The 19,558-nt window shown below is 42.0% G+C and overlaps 1 protein-coding gene across 2 annotated transcripts in view; it reads left to right on the top strand.

Moving 5' to 3' along the window:
- ORC3 (origin recognition complex subunit 3) overlaps window positions 1-19,558 on the top strand; it is a 117,548-nt gene that overhangs the window by 51,223 nt on the left and 46,767 nt on the right. For both annotated transcript variants that reach the window (XM_089691312.1, XM_089691313.1), the window contains one exon: window positions 12,567-12,646. In XM_089691312.1, coding sequence (XP_089547438.1) covers window positions 12,567-12,646 — 80 coding nt within the window. The remainder of the gene's footprint in view (window positions 1-12,566; window positions 12,647-19,558) is intronic.

Below are 19,558 nucleotides of genomic sequence, written 5' to 3'. Positions count from 1 at the left end.
CATGTGTACTTAGCTGTTTTCTAACTTTTACACTTTAAACTTCCTAAACTGTTTGTGTGTGGTTCTTTATGTTAAAATTCCAAGTTATTAGAACGTTTTCACTTGCTTGGCATTGTATTTGGCAAGGAAAATAAATACCTGCATATATTATAGATGCATTGCTCATTTAATGTGCTAACCTCTTAAAGTACCTTATAGGAAGTCCACTTTTGCTAAGCATATATAAAGGTCTTTTATTAAATCACCTGTGTACATGCTTCCCAAATATTTTGAGAAAAACCTGTTAATTTTCTAAAAATGAAAGACAAAGGGAAATTGTGTTAGCTATCAAAAATAAAAACTGGTTTGTATTCCTGAGTTTTGATTGGACCTTGAGAAATATGCCTAATTTCTTTAATAATTATGTCCTGGAGATAAATGTGTCTCAAATTTGTAAGAGGTAAGCATCACTTACTGTACATGTGTTTTACAGTGATTGTTAGCTGTTCTTGAGTCACAATTCTCAGAGTAGCCAGAAGATGGCACTAACAATAGAAACAGGCATCTTTCAGTTTCACCAAATGCTATATGATATGCTTTAACATACTGTATATAGGCTGTGAATACCATACAGTTTGTGAGCGGCAAATATTAGAGGGGGGATTTTTTTTTTTTAATTGTCCTTTTTTTCATAGCATTACATTAAACGTGTTTGAACGGGGAAAGCATTAATCAACATATTATTGTTAACTAGGTTACAAATATATATACTAGCTCTCTATCCAGATTTTAAAAGATTTTGGAAGATATTATTTGCAAGTACTCTAAACAACTATTTGCCGACATAGAGTATTCTTGTTGCGCTTTTGGCAATGTAGCTTGATACTGTAGTAATTTCATTGAGACAATAGAAAAGTACTGGGACCACTCAAAAAGGATAATATTGCAAAGGAGTGTTTGAAAAAGAATAATCTTTTTTTTTCTTTTTGGACTCTCTTTTTGTGAAAGTTTCCCTTTTTAGTCTTTTTGGCAATGTGGTTAGACCGACATCTAAATAGTAATAACGCATTGCAATATTATAAGTTTCAGCCTGCTTTAAACTAAGTGGTAATGTTATATGGAAATTGCACAGTGCCTGCCTTCTGCATCTAAACCCCAGGATAACGCTTAGTTGTGCATTGGGCATACATGCGCCATGGTGAGGCGATGGTAATGACACAATAGAAATTGCTTAATGCCTGTCTTCTTTACCTAAACCACAAGTTGGTGCTTTGCTCTGCATGCTCGTGCACCATTTCACGGTGTCATGGCGCAAAAGCTCGATGACATTGTGGCATGCGTGTGCATGATGATGTCAGCGCATGGCTAGTGTGGTGGCCATTGCAATGGACGATGTTATAAATAGCTCTAATTGAGCGAAAAATACTGAGTTAATTTATTTTGCACCTTTTTTAATTTGTTTGAGGGACACACATGGCTTAGTAGGATGGTGACTGATCACCGAAATATCTCCTCTGGTTACCGAAATATCTCCTCTGGTTAGTGTCGGAGACAGCAGCAGCTCACTAGTCCCTTTGTTTTGATTGTTTGGGTCTAGCCAATTAGTGGCATAAATGCAACAACTATGGCCAAAGTGACTAATGAGGCCAAATTGTTTGAATATATACTACAGGGTGATGATTATATTCCTTAAAGCCTAGCAGTATTTTTATGTGAGGCCCTTATCTTGTCATGTGGTGGTTATTTGATCTACCATAGAGGCGAGTCATCATATATTCTTTTTGTCATTTATGCGGTTCTGGCTGAATTTTTCTTTCTATAGTGCCACATATTTTTCAAATAGGAGTAATAAGGATATACAGTATATTTCATCATCTTCTAGTTAATTTCTTGTGGGTTATGAGTGAAAATAATCCCCATCCTAAAAGTATTTAACCACTTGCCCTCTAGAAGATTTACCCCCCTTAATGACCAGGCCTTTTTTTGCTATTCAGCGCTGCACTATTTCAACTGGTAATTGTGCAGTCAAGCAATGCTGTACCCAAACGAAATTTATGTCCTTTTTTTCACACAAATAGAGCTTTCTTTTGGTGGTATTTGATCATCCGTGCACCTTTTATTTTTTTGCGCTATAAACAAAAAAAGACCGAAAATTTTAAAAAAAACCTACCGTATTTTTTGCTCCATAAGACGCACCTGACCATAAGACGCACCTAGGTTTTAGAGGTGAAAAACAAGAAAAAAAATATTCTGAACCAATGGACTGCAGACACAGTACAGGGGATGACCAGAGACTGCAGACATAGTACAGGAGATGACCAGAGACTGCGGACATAGTACAGGAGATGACCAGAGACTGCGGACATAGTACAGGAGATGACCAGAGACTGCGGACACAGTGCAGGAGATGACCAGAGACTGCGGACACAGTGCAGGAGATGACCAGAGACTGCGGACACAGTGCAGGAGATGACCAGAGACTGCGGACACAGTGCAGGAGATGACCAGAGACTGCGGACACAGTACAGGGGATGACCAGAGACTGCGGACACAGTACAGGAGATGACCAGAGACTGCGGACACAGTGCAGGGGATGACCAGAGACTGCGGACACAGTGCAGGGGATGACCAGAGACTGCGGACACAGTACAGGGGATGACCAAGAGACTGCGGACACAGTACAGGGGATGACCAAGAGACTGCGGACACAGTACAGGAGATGACCAGAGACTGCGGACAGTGCAGGGAATGACCAGAGACTGTGGACAGTGCAGGGAATGACCAGAGACTGCGGACAGTGCAGGGAATGACCAGAGACTGCGGACAGTGCAGGGAATGACCAGAGACTGCGGACAGTGCAGTGGATGACCAGAGACTGCGGACAGTGCAGGGGATGACCAGAGACTGCGGACAGTGCAGGGAATGACCAGAGACTACGGACAGTGCAGGGAATGACCAGAGACTGCGGACAGTGCAGGGAATGACCAGAGACTGCTGACCTTTGGGGAGGGAGGGGGAGCGGGTACCTCAATTTGACAGGTACCCGCTCCCACTTCCGCGGAGTTTCCTTCCCTCTTCTTCCCGGGCCGGCTTCTGTGACAGCCGGGTGCCCACTGCGCATGTGCGAGAAGCGCTGCGCTTTGTGAATGGCCCGGCGCCTTCTGGGACCTTTCATGTGTCCCAGAAGACACGGGATCATTCACAAAGCGCAGCACATGCGCAGTGGGCACCTGGCTGTCAGAGAAGCCAGCGCGGGAAGACTGTGCAGCGCTGGAGCGAGGAACAGGTAAGGCCCTGCAGGAGAGAACAGCTGAGCAGCCGGCCCGGTATTCTGACATGGTGGCCGCAAAAATACCGGACCGGCCGCTTTATATTCGCTCCATAAGACCCACTGACATTTCCCCCCCTTTTTTGGGGGGGAAAAAAGTGCGTCTTATGGAGCGAAAAATACGGTATATTTTTTTACTTTCGGCTATAAAAAATATATAGTAAACTCTGTCATAAATTTGGGCAAAAATATATTCTGCTACATGTCTTTGGTAAAAAAAAAATATCAATAAGTGTATATTGATTGCTTTGTGTGTAAGTTATAGCGTCTACAAACTATGGTATAGCTCAGCAATGGGCAAACTACGGCCTGCGGGCCGTATACGGCCCGGCGGACCTTTTAATCCGGCCCGCGCAGCTAGGCTCCCGCTAGGCTCCTCTCACAGTCCGCCCTGAAGACCGGTGTAGCATGAAAATCTGTCTCCTATGAGGATCTGTCCCCCTCGAATTACTATATGGGGGATGAATTACTATATGGGGAATGAATTACTATATGGGGGATGAATTACTATATGGGGGATGAATTACTATGGGGGGGATGAATTACTATAGGGGGGATGAATTACTATAGGGGGGATGAATTACTATAGGGGGGATGAATTACTATATGGGGGATGAATTACTATATGGGGGATGAATTACTATGGGGGATTAATTACTATGCTTACTATGGGGGAATATTACTATACTTACTATGGATGACACATACACATCATTCATCTACTCTTGGTCCGGCCCCCGGGTCCAATATATGAACCCATTGCGGCCCTCAAGTCAAAAAGTTTGCCCACCCCTGGTATAGCTAATGGAATTTACACAGCTTTTTCTTTCTGATTGCTTATCACATTTCTTGAGGTGCTAAAATACCAGGGTAGTACAAACACCCCCAAATGACCCCTTTTTGGAAAGTAGACACCCTAAGCTATCTGCTGAGAGGCATATTGAGTCCATGGAAGATTTATTTTTTTTCCACAAGTTTTTGGAAAATTACAAAAACATTTTTGTTTTTTTACACAAAGTTAGCACTTAAATGATATATTGCTCACACAAGCCATGGGTATATGTGTAAATACACCCCAAAATGCATTCTGCTACTTCTACTGAGTATGGGGATACCACATGTGTAAGACTTTTTGGGAGCCTAGCCACATACAGGAGCGTGAAATCCAATGACCACTTTGAAAGCCTGAAGGTGCGTAACTTCCTCACTTCACTTCCTCACTACCTATCACAGTTTCGGAGGCCCTGAAATGCCAGGATAGCACCAACCCCCCCCCCCCCCCCAAATGACCCTTTCTTGGAAAATAGAAACCCCAAGGAATTTAGAAAGAGGCATGGTGAGTATTTCGCAGATCCCATTTTTTCTCACAAGGTTTCAAAATATAAAAAAAAAAGAAAAAATGTTTGTTTTCTTTCTTCATTTTCCAAAAACTTGTGGCAGCAAATGAGATCTGCAAAATACAATGCTTCTTATCAATTACTTGGGGTGTCTACTTTCCAAAAAGGGGTCATTTGGGGGGGGGTGGTGCTATCCTGGCATTTCAGGGCCTCTGAAACTGTGATAGGTAGTGAGGAAGTGAAATGAGGAAGTTATGTACCTTCAGGCTTTCAAAGTGGTCATTGGATTTCAGGCTCCTGTATGTGGCTAGGCTCCCAAAAAGTCTCACACGTGGTACCCCCATACTCAGGAGAAGTAGCAGAATGTATTTTGGGGACTAACGCCACATATACCCATGGCTTCTGTAAGCAATAAATTATTTAAGTGACAATTTTGTGTTTAAAAAAAAATATATTTTTTTTTTGTAATTTTCCAAAAACTTTTGGTAAAAAAATAAATTATTCTATTGACTCAACATGCCTCTCAGCAAATAATTTGAAGTGTCATTTTGGGGGGTGGGGGGCATTTTATGCTCAGCATTAGAAGTTTATGCCACACATCACTCACTCTTCTAACCACCTGAAGACCAAGCCTTTTCTGACACTTTTTGTTCAAAATGAAAAAAATCTGTATTTTTGCTAGGAAATTACTTTGAACCCTCAAACATTATATATTTTTTTAAAAGCAGACACCCTAGTGAATAAAATGGTGGGTACTGACATTTTTTATGTCACACAGTACTCGCGCAGCGGATTTTAAAATGCAATTTTTTTGAAAAAAATACACTTTTTTAAATTTTATGTTTCAATATTTTTATTTTATTTTTCAGGGAAAAGGAGAACAAGGCAATAAGACATTGTTCATTCATACCATAATGCAATAAAATAAAACATTGTACATTTGAGCAGTGTAGTTGTTATTCCACTCTTTAGGCAATGATGTTGTTGGTTTTAATTCGCTATATCATCAGAGGTATTTATATATGAATGAAAAACTTTGGGGTTGGGATGTTAGGGGGGTTATTGGTAGGGGAGATGGAGGAGAGGGGGGGGGGGGGGAAGGCATAACTAGGTGGAGAAGGATGTACCAGTCAGGGATTAGGTGGTGTTTTTAAATGTTGAGTGTTATCAGGGTTGTACAGAGCATTTTGGGTGACTTAACCATGGGGTCCATTTGTGGCTGAATTTAAGGAGGGAGGAAGTGTTGATTGCAAATTTTTTTTTCCATTTCGCATTGGAAGTTGAGGTCTGTAATCAGTGAGGTGATTGAGGGGGCGTTTTTTGAGTTCCATAGTCTAGTGATGTTTATTTTGGCAGCAAAGAGCATGTTGGTGATAATTGTGCAAGAGTGAGAGCGAAATTTTTCAATCTCGATATGTAGGAGTGCTAATGAGGGATTCGGGGCAACCACACTTTTGGTTATGTCAGATATTAGTTGGAAGGTAGTATTCCAGAAGGATCTAAGTGATTTACAAGACCACAGGATATGTATCATTGAGCATGTTTCCCCGCATTGTCTCCAGCATGGTGGGGAAGTGTTTTGTTGTAGTAGAGAGAGAGTTTGACTGGAGTCAGATACCATTGGTGGAGTATTTTTAGATATGACTCCCAGTGGGAGCTACATCGGGTAGCTTTATATGTTATTTTGAAAGCATTTTCCCAGCATTGTGAGGTTATTGGTTCTGGTAGGATTTTTTCCCAGTTGGTAAGAGAGGTAGTTTGTAGCGTGAATTGTAGGTTAGTGAGGTACGCGTAAAAGGTAGAGATACCTTTACCTGGGTATTTAGATTTGGTGAGAAAAAGGTATGCTGTAGATGGTAATTTGGTAGTGTGAGGTATTATTGTTTGTAGGCAGTGAGTAATTCTTAGGTATGTGAAGTTTTCAGATATAGGTAGATTATATTTTGTTTGAAGATCATGAAAAGGGCGTATAGATTAGTTGGTGTAGAGGTCTGAAATATTAATTATGCCGTGTTTTGTCCAATGCGATAGTTCTAACGAGGGTATAAACAGATGTAGTAAATTAGTTGGAGTGGGGATATATTTGATGTCTTTGAAATTGGTGGACAGAAGGTCACGCCAGGCTTGTAGGGAGGCTTGTATGCAGGGGTGTTTTAATTTGTGGTTTTTCTATGCGGTTGGTTGGTGGAATTGGGGTTAAATTTTGGGGTTTTAGGGGGTAAAAGGAGAGGGTTTCCATTATGGACCAAATTTTTTCTTTCAATGGGTTCCACCAAAAATACATTTGATGCAGGAGAGTCGCGGTGTAGTAAGATTTAAGGTGTGGGAGTCCTGCTCCTCCTTTTGTTGTAGGGCGTATGAAGAGGTTTGTGGTGCATCTGGGCTTTTTCAAATTCCGTAGGAATTTTGTGAAAATTGTTTGTAGGCTAGAAAAGAATGAGTTGGGAATTGTTATTGGGAGTGTACGGAATATGTATAGGATTGTGGGTAGAATGAACATTTTTTAGGGTTGCCACTTGGCCTAATTTGGAGAGTTCCGAAGTACGGAGTATGGTTAGTTCTCGAGGAATATTTTCAAGTAGAGTTTTGTGGTTTGTGGAATATAGTTGATCCGTTGCTGGTGTGAGTTTGATAACTAAGTGTGTGGTTTGTTTCCCATGAGAAGGGGAATTTGGTCGCTAGTAGGGTTTTTTAAATTTTAATGCACAAAAAAACATATTGGCAAATTATTTGGTAACTCATAAAAGATGATGCTATGCTGAGTAAATGGATACCAAACATGACATGCTTTAAAACTGCGCATGCCCCGTGCAATGGCGACAAACTGCATACATTTTTAATATCCATAGGCAACATTTTAAAAGCCTTTACAAGCTACCATTTTAGATTTACAGAGGAGGTCTAGTGCTAGAATTACTGCCCTTGATCTGGCGTTCGCGACGATACCTCACATGCATGGTGCAACCGCTGTTTACATACTGGCACAGGGTCAATTCTTGCACACGCAAGAGGGTACTTTTTTTTTTTTTTTTTCTTAAGTTATTTTGATTTTTTTTAACTGTACACTGTCCCTTTCATTTTTTTACATGAAAGCCCATCGCCGGCCGAAAAAAACTATACCAGGATGATGCCTGCAGCTGTAGGCATCATCCTGGTATATTCACTCAAAGTCCAGTGATGTACCAGTACGTCACTGGTCCTTGTGGGTATATATACGGTGTTCTTTTTTTTCTTTTTTTTTTTTTTTTTTTTTTTATGCAGCCTGTGGGCTGAATGGAAAAAAAGAGAAGAAATCTCTGCCAGAAAAAGTGTGTGGTGGTATGCTCGCCATTAGAATACCTTCCTGCATGCACCCGCTTCTAATGGTGGGCACACATGAAATTTGCCAACAAATATTATAAAATAGATATGACGAAGAATAGGGGCCATCCACCCACTGGCCACCCCAGGCCCTCATGCTTCGGCATATATGCTTTTTTTTTTTTTTTTTTTTTTAACTGCGGATGAAAAATCTCATCCAACAACAATTCCTGTTCCTGTCAGAATAACCAGGTCAGTGCTGCAGCTGAAAGCATTCCTGCAAAGAAAGCAGCAATGGTTAACAATAAAACAGTAAAAGTGTAACAGTAGAACAGTAACAACAATGACAACAACAGAAAATACTACAACTATTTTTGTTTTTTTTTGGGAATTTGAACTTTTTATTTTATTTATTTATGTTAAACTTATTTTTTTAAAACAGATTGTAGTGTCTCTCCAAATGCGAAAGCCAGTTTCCCGACTATGTAACATCTTTCGAGACCCTGTGTATTTATGTACCCTGAACTGTGCCATGCTGTACCCTATTCTAATACTCCACTAATGTATGGTAGCGACGGAAGCAGTCCACGATGCAGAGGCCAAGTTGGCCAGGACCGGAGGGGCAAAAAAAGCGTCTGTCATGCCTAATTTCATGTCTGCTACAGACACATCTTTTTTAGGTGTTCCTCTGGGTTAGGGTACCAGGAATGGCATCAGGAAAATGCCTCTCATGCAGCTGGCTGACTGCATCTGGGTTGGGGGTTTGGGCCACAGCACCTTCTGGTTACAAAAGGGCAGTGGTGATCTCTTCCTGGAATTTTAGGAAGGATCCACTATGTCCAGTTGCTTTGTAAAGAACAAAGCGTTATATATAGCCAATTGAAATAAATAAACAGACACTTTTTTGTATCAGCGTCTGGCTTTTTGGGAAACTAAGTACAGCTTCATCATCTGGTCGTTGAAGTCCACCCCTCCCATGTTAAGGTTATAATTGTGGACACAGAGGGGCTTCTCAAAAACACCAGCTGCCGTGGTAATTTGGATGGCTGTATCTGCGTGAATGGAAGACAGGACGAAAACACCCCGTTTTTCCTTCCACTTCATTGCGAGCAATTCCTAATTTCTCAAGCAGGCTTTTTCCCCCTTTCTAAGACGGGTATTTACAAGCCGTTTGGAGAAGCCCCGGCGATTAGGTCGCACAGTGCCACATGCGTCAATTCCACAATTGTACAAATGTCTAAATAGTGGCATGCTTGAATAAAAATTGTCCACTTATAAGTGGTACCCCATATGGGAAAAGGGTGACACCAAGTCCCAAACTATCTTGCCACTGCTCCCCATGTAGTCTGGGCATCCGGGGGGTTCCACGTGACTATATTTTCCCTCGTAAATCCAAAACCTATATATGTAGCCTTTTGCCCTCTCACAGCTCTTCTACATCTTGGCCCCGTATCTGGCACGCTTGCTGGGGATAAATTGTTTGAATGCAAGGCGGCCAGAAAAATTAATGAGGGACTCATCAACGCAGATGTTTTACTGGGAAGTATAGACATCTGAAAATTTCTGATTAAGGTGATTTACGAGGGGCCGAATTTTGTGAAGCCGGTCAAATTCAGGGTCACCCCGAGGACGACTGAGTGTGTTGTTGCTGAAATGCATAAAATGCATTATATTCTCATATCTAGTCCTGGCCATACCAGCAGAGAACATGGGCATATGATGAATGGAGTCTGTGGACCAATACAAACGCAATTGACTTTTTTTTAGTAATGCCCATGTTGAGGGTTAGGCCAAAAAAAACTTTAAATTTGGAAACCTTAATGGGTTTCCATGTGAATGGTCTGGCAAGATTTGAATTTGGGTTGGTGGCGATAAACTGTTGTGCATATAAATTGCTTTGATCCACAATCAATGCATACAATGAAAAACAGCTCCTTAAAATCAAGGGGAGTAGTTAAATGTGCTGTTTCCACCTGAATTCCGGGTTGGGCAGTGAATGGGGGAAGTACGGGTGCTGCAGAATTTGTGGGCTGCCAATCTGGATTTGCAAGCACCTACGGAAGGACACTATGGGCTTAACAGGCCTGTGTGCGAATTCTTGGTGGCCGCGTGACACTACCTGTGCTCGCCACCGCACCAGCTTGTACTGCACTTATGGGACTTGCCACGTCACCAAGTGATACTGCAGTGCTGGTATGAAAAAGATCAGGATGTACTAGGCCACTGGTGCTCGCCGGTTCACCAAAAGGTAGAGCGGCACTAGTACTGGCACTCTGCTGCATATGAGAGTCATCATGTGTTTGTAACATCTCAGCAATCTGGAAATGACGTTGGGTATGCCTGATCTTAGCAGGGACCTCTTCTCCGTCGTCTGAGCTATCTGTCAGGTGCCGCTGCTGTCTACAGGTTCGCATTCTGAGGCTGATTCTGTCAGTGAGTCTTCCCCTTCACTCTTACCTGAAATGCTCAGAATCTTGTAGGCCTCTTCACTAGTGTACCTTTGGTTGAACATTTTGGCTATCAGAGACTGCTTAAACCTCTACAAAAAATTTACCGACAAGTGCTAACAGAGATCAGGCCTGATTCTGTGAACACTGCAGTTTTGTGTGTAATGTGTCAAGTGACAGTGATCATCTACTGACACTGCACTTGCTGGGGGGTAAATATAGCAGCTGAACGCAGGTGCTGCCAGGTATCGGGGCTGATCCTGATAACGCTGCGTTTTTGGGGACACTATACTAATGTGAACGCTGGTATAGTGCTGATCTGATCAAAGATATTGATCTGTTCAGACACTATCCTAGCAATGGAGGTTTAGTGTGCGAGTGAGCATGTTCCTGGCAATCAAGGGGTTAAATGTGAGTACTGGTGTACTATTGGGCAATCTGACGCTATCTGGGAGGGACGCTAACCCTATCGGAAGTCGCCAGCGACACTAATACAGTGACCAGCAAAAAAATCTGCACACTGTAAATAATGACACTGGTGACAGGGCAGTGAAGGGGTTAACTGGTCGGCGATCAGGGGGTTAAATGTGACCTAGGTGTGTTCTAACTGTAAATGTGTGCTGTTTTACTCACTTTTACTGTGTCGTCTTCTCTCTCTGGGATGGAATGTGTCCAGGCAGAGAAGAATGACATCATATCCTTTCCTGTGTAACTGTCAACACAGGACAGGATAGGACAAGGACCGATCATCCGACTTCGGACGGACATCACTGACCGAAATCGAATGATTGATCCCTCGGGGATCGAATCGCGACACCCACGGGTCGGCGGGGGTGCGCGTGCGCTTCCTGGCCCGCGAAAATAGCGGGAGCGTGAATCACGTTTATATACATGATTCTGCACACAGGGCCCGCCCTGTAGCAGTAAATGTACTGCGGGCGATCCCCTAGTGGTTAAAAACTGCACACAGAATAATCTTACCATATACTAAAACCCTAATAAACGATCGGTATTTATTCTCCCTGTGACTTTTGGTGCTTGGAAATGCACATCCTCGTATCTTGTTTAGGTATATAATTTCATTTTTTTCTCATAGTCGTTTTGACTTGGTTTTTATTGAGTTTCATAATGAAATTTGATTGGCTGTGAACAGTGACATGCAATATAGTAAGTAATATCTTGCATACACTGGTGTAGCTGAAACTTTTGCTGCTGACATTTTTTTTCATGAAAGGTTTGTATGACAAAAATTAGATTTAATGCCGGCAGTGAGCAGTAATGTAATCAATGCCAGAACAAGTTAATTTGGCACCTAAGTTCAAGATGTCAAAATGCATAAAGCACCCAGGTAGCCAAATTGGTGCAGGGTGCAAAAATTATAGTCTTAGTGAACACCATGTATAGAATGCCCATAGTGTTACTGTTACCATGGTTGCCATTGTTTTGAATTGACCAGTTTTGGAAAATAATAGCTGGCTGCAGATTTGAATGGAAGCATAACTTTATTACAATTAAAGTGGACCTTAATTTAAAAAGTGGAAATTTTGCTCTGTTATAGGGAACTTTTGGAAATGTAACCAGTACCCTGAAAAACATTCCTTCCTGACATGTTATTGTGCCTAGGTACTTCTGTGCCTAAAACATAATAGCTGTATATCCACAGTGTAAGATCATCTAAGGTATTGCTTCCTCTGGCTGCTAGTCTTACTGAATTTCGAGTGAGATTTTGGTTATATGTGCTGCTTATTATCCTTTCTGGAGAGAAAGCTGTATCTGTGGACCTTCAATGTGAGGAGGGGACCTCTTTTATTCACTCTGTGTTGCTATATACCTCTCCTGGAATAGGGCTTTAAAGTACAAAATGGCTTGTGTATTCATTATGTAGGTTATATATCTCTGTAGCAAAAGGTTTGCCTTACAAAATGATGGTTTGAACCTATGCAATTTTTAAAGTTTTTTAATGGTATTATTTTGTATAATTTTAGAAGACTCATGAATATTTAATAAGGGTACAGTGTTTTATTCAGAAATTATGCAGTTTCATATTATGCTTGTAGACTTGTATATCCCTACGTTTTTGCTTTGCACATCTAAAATGCATATTATTTTTTTTTAATCACTTTTGTGAGAATAGACTATGGTTTCTTTTCCTGATTTATCCTATTATGTTTATAGATCAGAGAACTTTACTGTGCTTGTCTGGAAAAGAAAGTTTGGGAAACTGAAGATTACATTTCAGCTTTGGAGCTTCTTAGGTATGTTTATACCATTGTATACACCTTACTTCCTTCAACCTGTAAGTTGCTTTTCTTTTAAGATGTTCCCCTCAGAATATGACATATGTACAGTAGCTTTGCTTTCTGAACTCCTTTGTCCTCCATAGCAGTCAGTGTGAATGCAAGTCATTGAAAGCAATTTAAATGCAAAACATTACCCTCAAAGCATGCTTCACTATATTGTTTCACAATTAATAGCAGGTAAGGCTGGAAAAAGAAAAAACTCCATGAAGTTCAACCTCTGTTTATAAGTGGAAGTTTTATATGTTTGATCCAGAGCAGGGGTCTGCAAACTTAATAAACAAAGGGCCAGTTTACTGTCCTTCAGACCTTAAGCCTTTTATAGATAGACCGAATATCGGCCGGTTCAACAGAAACCAGCCGACATTTGGCCTGTGTGTATACCAGCCTTTCCATCAGAAGCTGGCTGTACAGGAATGCTTAAAAATCAGCATTCGATTGGAATCTGATCAGTGCTGACAACCAATGGCTGTAAGCTCTGACCAGTCGGATAAGTTAGTACAGCGAGCTCCTCCCAAGCTCTTCAGTTGTTTTCGTTCAGCCCACTGGATTGAACTAAAAAATACTGATAGTGTGTACCCAGCATCAGAAGAGCTGGGCTGTTGCTAGTGGGAATAGGAAATGCCCCATCTTTGGTATTATGGGAGGAGTAGTGCCCCGTTGTTGTTAGTGGGAGGAATTGTTCTTCATTATTGGTTTTTGGAGGAATAGTGCCCCATTGTTGGTGTCAGTGGGAGGTATAGTGCCCCACTGTTTTTCAGTGGGAGGTATAGTGCCCCACTGTTTGTTTCAGTGGGAAGCATAGTGCCCCATCATTGGTATCAGTGGGAGGAATAGTGCTCTATCATTGATAATATGGGGGAGGAATAGTGACCCTTCACTGGTATGAATAATGCCCTGTTGTTGAAATCAATGGAGGGAATGGTGCCCCAAAGGCCGGATAAGGTCAAGCAAAGGGCCGCATCTTGCCCCCGTCCAAAGTTTGGAGACCACTGATCCAGAGGAATGCAAAAAAGTGATGGACAGTGATGTAGTTGTGACATGCCTTCTGATTTCTACACTTCCACCAGCCATACCTGTCTAAAATGTACACAACATATTGCTACACTTCCTACATGTACAGAGATACAGCCACAGGAACACAGTCAGGTCCTGGGTACTGAGGCATACTCATTCTTGCAATCATACATGCAAAACCCTAATACCTTCTACATCCTTCCTTGAGTAATCCATCTGGGAGTCACCCACATTAGCAATGACAGATCACAGGCATAAGAGAGCTTGGGACGCAAGAGCTGACTGACACGTGTTCTGCTAGTGGCCTACAGGAAACTCCAAAGACCACTCTGAGTGATAGATGTTCCCTTGTCCCAGAGCAATGTTCCAAAATGACACCACTTCTCTCCTCTAACTCTGGCTCCCTGTCAGGCATGTACCATGTGGCCTATCTTACAAAAGCCGATTTTTCTGACACTATGTCTGAATTCTTCTGAAAACATTAGGCACCCCTAGAACTTTTTTCCAGGAGCCAACAACTGAGAAAAGTGATGGGGATGTAGTGCCTTTAGTGGAAGCTGTGGAGTATTTCATCCCCTGCATTTTATATGTGCTCTACTGTCGACACACTGATTGACATGATACACTCAAGTCTTTGACAAGAAGCATCTAATTTTCTACAACAGGAACAAGCCCTTATGTGCACTAAGAGGCTGGCAAAGAAAGACTTTTCCCATCCATGCACAAATTGAGTGTGCACTACATGAGGATTGGCTTAATCCTAAAAGGATATAAACTCCTAAGCTTGTTACTGAAATGTATTTTATGGAAAAGGACTTTAAGAAATAATGGGCTGTTTCAGTAGTAGATCTTGCCTTTTAAATCTTAAGAAGATGTTACCTCTTTTAAGGATTCAGTTTATAGGTGTTTCGAAGCCCTCTTAAAGGCCTCCGCCGGTATAGCACTGCAGCTAGCAATTGCTTCCTTGTCTATTTGCCAGACTATTGCTAACTGGACAAAACAAGTGACTAGAGAACATGAACTTGCCTTGTAATTTGTCAAGTCTCTAGAATGTCTCTTATATCTGTGCACATGATCTTGTGTTGAAAAACTTGGTCTGCTGAACCTGATTGGAAGAAGTGGCTTATACGCATGCCCTTTGTCAGTGAATGACTGTGGGGGAGTCCCCTAATAAATACACCAAAGATGTCATGGGGGGAAAAGATGCTCCTAACCCATAAGGTGCCCCCTCCTAGCTCTTCCCTGAAGCATTGCGCCCCACACTCCACCAGCAAACTTGCCTATAGCACCTTACAAACAACAGCTCTGTTTGCTGCCCTGGGATAGTTTCACTCTGAGGATCATTGCCCCTGTTCCAAAACCAAACAACAAGTGGTGATGCAAGGCCCAATCTGGACCTGAAGTACTTACATGTTTAAAAATGCCATATAGAATCTTTTTTCCTCTATCTGGGGATTCCCATTTTGGGTGTCTGGGCAATCTGCAAACAAGAGACGGCCTCAGGGCCAGTGTGCAACAGACAGTGAAAGTTATTCAAGACTTCTGGTTGGTCCTCAATCTCAAGAAGCCAACCCTGGTACAATTGCACTTCATGGAATATCTGGCCTTCATCCTGGACATGGTCCTGGCAGAAGTGTTCCTGCCTCAGGAAATGCTTTAGACCGTTTGATCCAATGTATGGGTGTTGAATGCCCTACAATGCCCCTCTATTCGCTTCTACATAAGGGTGCTGGGGTTGATGAGGAAGTTCCATATGCTCAGTTTCATTCAAAACTTTCAACTAAACATGCTAACAGCATAAGACAAAAGGACTTTGTCTTTGGATCACCACATGTCTCTGAATACCAAAACCAGGTTAGTCTTGGAATAGTGGCTGTCCAGCCCGTCATTGAAGTTGGGGAAATCCTTTCTCTCTAGGGTCCAGTCTGACAACAGCACAACAGTGGCATGGGTAAACTATCAAAGCGGTACCAGAAGTCAGGCTGCTCTTCGAGAAGGACAGATCAATCAAATTTGGACAGAACTACATGTTTCAGTTCTGTTCGTGGTGCACACTCCCAGCAGGGAAAAATGGCAACCAGACTACTTAAGCCGCCAACGACTGGATCCTGGAGAAGCTGCCCTACACAAATGATGTTTCACCCTTTTTGTCTTTGGTGGAAGATGCCAAACGTAGGTCCAATGGTGTCCAGATTGAACAATAAACGAGACAAGTTTGTGCCTTCGGGTTAGATGCCTTAATCACTTTATGGAATTATTTCAACCTGACTTATGCTTTCCCCCTCAAGCTCTTGCTTCGTCTGCTTACGATAATAGAGAGGGAAGGCATTGCAGTGAATCTCATACATACCCAGACTCCTGGCAGACTCTCCATGGGCTTTACCAGATTAATTCACAACTTCATTCTGAAGGTCCCATGTGCCATACTGCTTCACAGTTGCAGGCTTTGCCAGCTTGGCTGCATAAAACCAAGTCCTGAAGTACAGAGGTCTTACAGACTCCGTGATTACCACTTTGCTGAACGCCAGAAAGCCCTCTTTTCATAGGATTTGCCATTACAAATGCATACTTTGCTTGGTGTTAAAAAGGAGTTTCATCCCAGGAAATACTCCATGGCTCGAATTTTATCCATCCTTAAGTCAGAACTGGACAACTCCCTTATCTTAAGGGCTATTAAGGGTCAGGTTTCTGCCTGGGCAGTGCTCTACAGCGACTGCTAGCTTTCTTACTTCTTTTTCAGAGCCTTTGTGCAAAGGGGGCTTAAATTGTTCCACCAGTACAATCCCTGCTATTTCCATGGGTCCTCAGTCTGGGGTTATCAGTGCTTCTCTTTCCACTCTTTGAACTTGATCGGGGTAATTCTCTGCCTCTCTTGCCATTCAATTTTGCTTTTTTCATGGTTACCATATTAATTAGGAGTGTGTCTGAGCTTGTAGCTTTGTCTTCTAAGGAACCTTTTCTTGTACTGCTTAAGGACAAGGTTGTTTTGAGACCACCTTCTGCCATCTCCAAAACATCCTAAGCAGTTCTTCTCCACTGCCTGGGTGGTTAGGGATGCGTGAGTCTACCTTGCCTCCAGGGCCTTGATTCGCCTGGTTCTTGTTCCATGCAGGCTCTCATAAGGGACAGGCTACCTCCCAAACCACAATTGCTAAGTGGATTTGACAAATCATCACTTGGGTGTACAACCTGAAGGGTAGAGTTTCCTGTGAAGGCCCACTCCACCAGAAGTATCTGTGCTTTTTGGGCTTTTCAGCATTGCGTCACAGTTTCCAGGGCTCTAAGGTAACCACCTGGTCTTCTGCTCCTGTACTTGCTAAACCAGGTGAATGTTCAGACACTGATGGATACCAGTCTTGGTCAGAAATCCTACAGGCTGCACTGTAGGGGCCATCTTAGGTATTCCTCATTTTGTTTTATTAAGACGATCATTACTTATGAACCTGTTAACTGTTGTTTGCTGTTGCCCACCCCTCATGGGATTGCTTTTGAGCATCTCAATAGGCTAACAATGAACTCTCCTATTTTCTGCAATGTACGATTAAGAAAACAGGACTTTTTACTGAACTTTTTGGGCTAAGTTATAGGATTTGGGTCCACCTCTGGTTTCACTCCAATATTGCTTGCTGACAAACCTGGAGCAATGCTAGGAGTGGGAGGGGTTATGTGGGTAGTGTAGAGCTTTGCTACATGGCTGATGGGTTCAATTTCTGTCTGTAGCCTGACCTGTTCTCGATTATCTCTACCTCTGGATCCAGGAGAAAAAAAGGCTCCAGACACCGAAGTGTAAAAGCTGTATCTCTGAAAGTTTAATATACAACAAGAAATGTTATACAGAAACTCAACAGACGTTTCCAGTCAGGATAACAAATGAAACATTCCACTCTTATCAGTATAGTTACATGAAGAAACAAAACTGCAAATAGCTGAGGGATACCATATAAGGTGCATCCATTTGCAGGGAAATGAAGGCAATTCCTGAGAAACAAAACTAAAACTGTTACATTTCCAAATGGAGGCATTATACAAAATGGATGCCAGTTAGATATATTTCCTTACAATGACAGTGTCCAATCACCTGGCAGTGGTGCCTAACCCAACAGTCTAAAAAAGTAGCTCATGTGTTGTACTCCAAAAAAAGTGATTTTGCAGGTAATTCAAAAATCCTGCTTTTCTGATTTATAATAAATTGGTCAATTAAGACCTGATGTATAAAATATGCCAAAGGTAACATTTTGTTTGTCACCTGCAACCAGAGTCATTTTTCAGTCAGTCGTTTTTCATTTTCCAGTTCACAGGTTTGGAAATCAAGGAAACTGGCTGGTTATAGGAAACAAAGTTTTAACTTTGTTTTTAGGGAAGTTACAGAATGTTGTTCAATTTCATTTTCTGTCATGTATTGCCACACTTTACAGTTGGCGGAGTTAGTTTCTATATCTGTCCTGGCATAACCTTTGATTTCTATTGTAAATGTTTATATAAATGTTTTGACAATCTATAGAATCCAGGAATAATTTTTTTGAACTAGGAACTTTGTGACTGTGAGTTGAGCAAGCATCTGTTCTAATGGCAAATACAGAGCTTTAGGCTGGTCATAGATGGCCTTTTCAGCAGGGACTGGCCGAATTTCGATCCATGTGTGACTGCTGTCACTCAACAGAAATTGATCTAATATTCGACTTTTGCTGAACGACCTATTGGAAAATAGCCTCTCAGTCATGGGTTGCAGGCAAGAGCTGCAGCACTGATCTGTGTATTCTAACAGCGGGGGGAGTCCTCCACTGTCAATAACACAATAGTACAGCAGGGAGGATTCCCTCATGCACCTAGAATGTGTGAATGGGGAAATCGGTTCAGGTTTTTGTTCGTTCAGCCTGCTGATTGAACACAAGAAAAAAAATGAGCCATGTACGGCCAGCTTTTGGCTGTAATGATGAAGTACTTTGACCCAGTCGCATATAATAAATGTAATCAGCGAATGATTGATTGGCAGAGTGGAAATCATTTTAGGCTAATTAAATTGTGAGGGGATTATAGCTGTCATAATTGGGGAAGAGTGCTCTTGTAGTAAATGATTATGGAAAAAAACTTAGAAGGCAGTAGCAATCGAGGAATTGAGAATAGTAGACAAATATTAAAAAAGCAATGTCATTTTTAACTGCCTGGACATCGAATCCTTTCATACAAGTGCTGAGACTTCGGAGCAACATGCGGTAATCTCAATCCCCATAATATTTCAAGCTCACACTAGTACTTTCAAAATCTTTGAGTAGCTTGAAAAGGCTCAGTTTGGATTGAAATGTTAACTGTAATTTTCCATTGGAGAGTTCCCCTTTATTCTAATTTCAGTAAATATTGCATTTTCTGTGCAAATAGCAATGATCCCTTTTTTTTTTTTTTTTGAGGAGGGGGAGGAAGGTTGAATTTTAAACCCGAATAGAGATTCTAACATTACATTATTACATTACATTACATTGAGTTTATATAGCGCCAAAGGGTTTGCTCAGCGCTGTACAATAGAGGGGGGGACAATACATGAAACATTACAGCAGCTACGAACAGCACACGAGGGGTAAGAGGGCCCTACTCTTTCGAGCTTACAATCTGGGAGGGAGGGGGTAGTGGTACAGGAGGAAGTGGCTGTGGGGGATGGAGTGGTAGGAGGAATGAAGGAGAGCAGCAGTTAGGTGAGGGTGGGGTAGGCTTCCCTGAAGAGGTGGGTTTTCAGGGAGCGCCTGAAGGTGAGGAGGGAAGGTGACAGTCTGATGGATTGGGGTAGTGAGTTCCAGAGGATGGGGGAGGACCTGGAGAAGTCTTGCAGACGTGCGTGTGAGGAGGAGACCAGGGAGCAAG

The sequence above is a fragment of the Staurois parvus genome, unplaced genomic scaffold, assembly GCF_062004578.1.
Source record: "Staurois parvus isolate SC_StPar_1 unplaced genomic scaffold, SC_StPar_1.0 ptg000561l, whole genome shotgun sequence".
NCBI classification, from domain to species: Eukaryota; Metazoa; Chordata; class Amphibia; order Anura; family Ranidae; genus Staurois; species Staurois parvus.
This window is presented reverse-complemented; position numbering and strand designations above follow the sequence as displayed.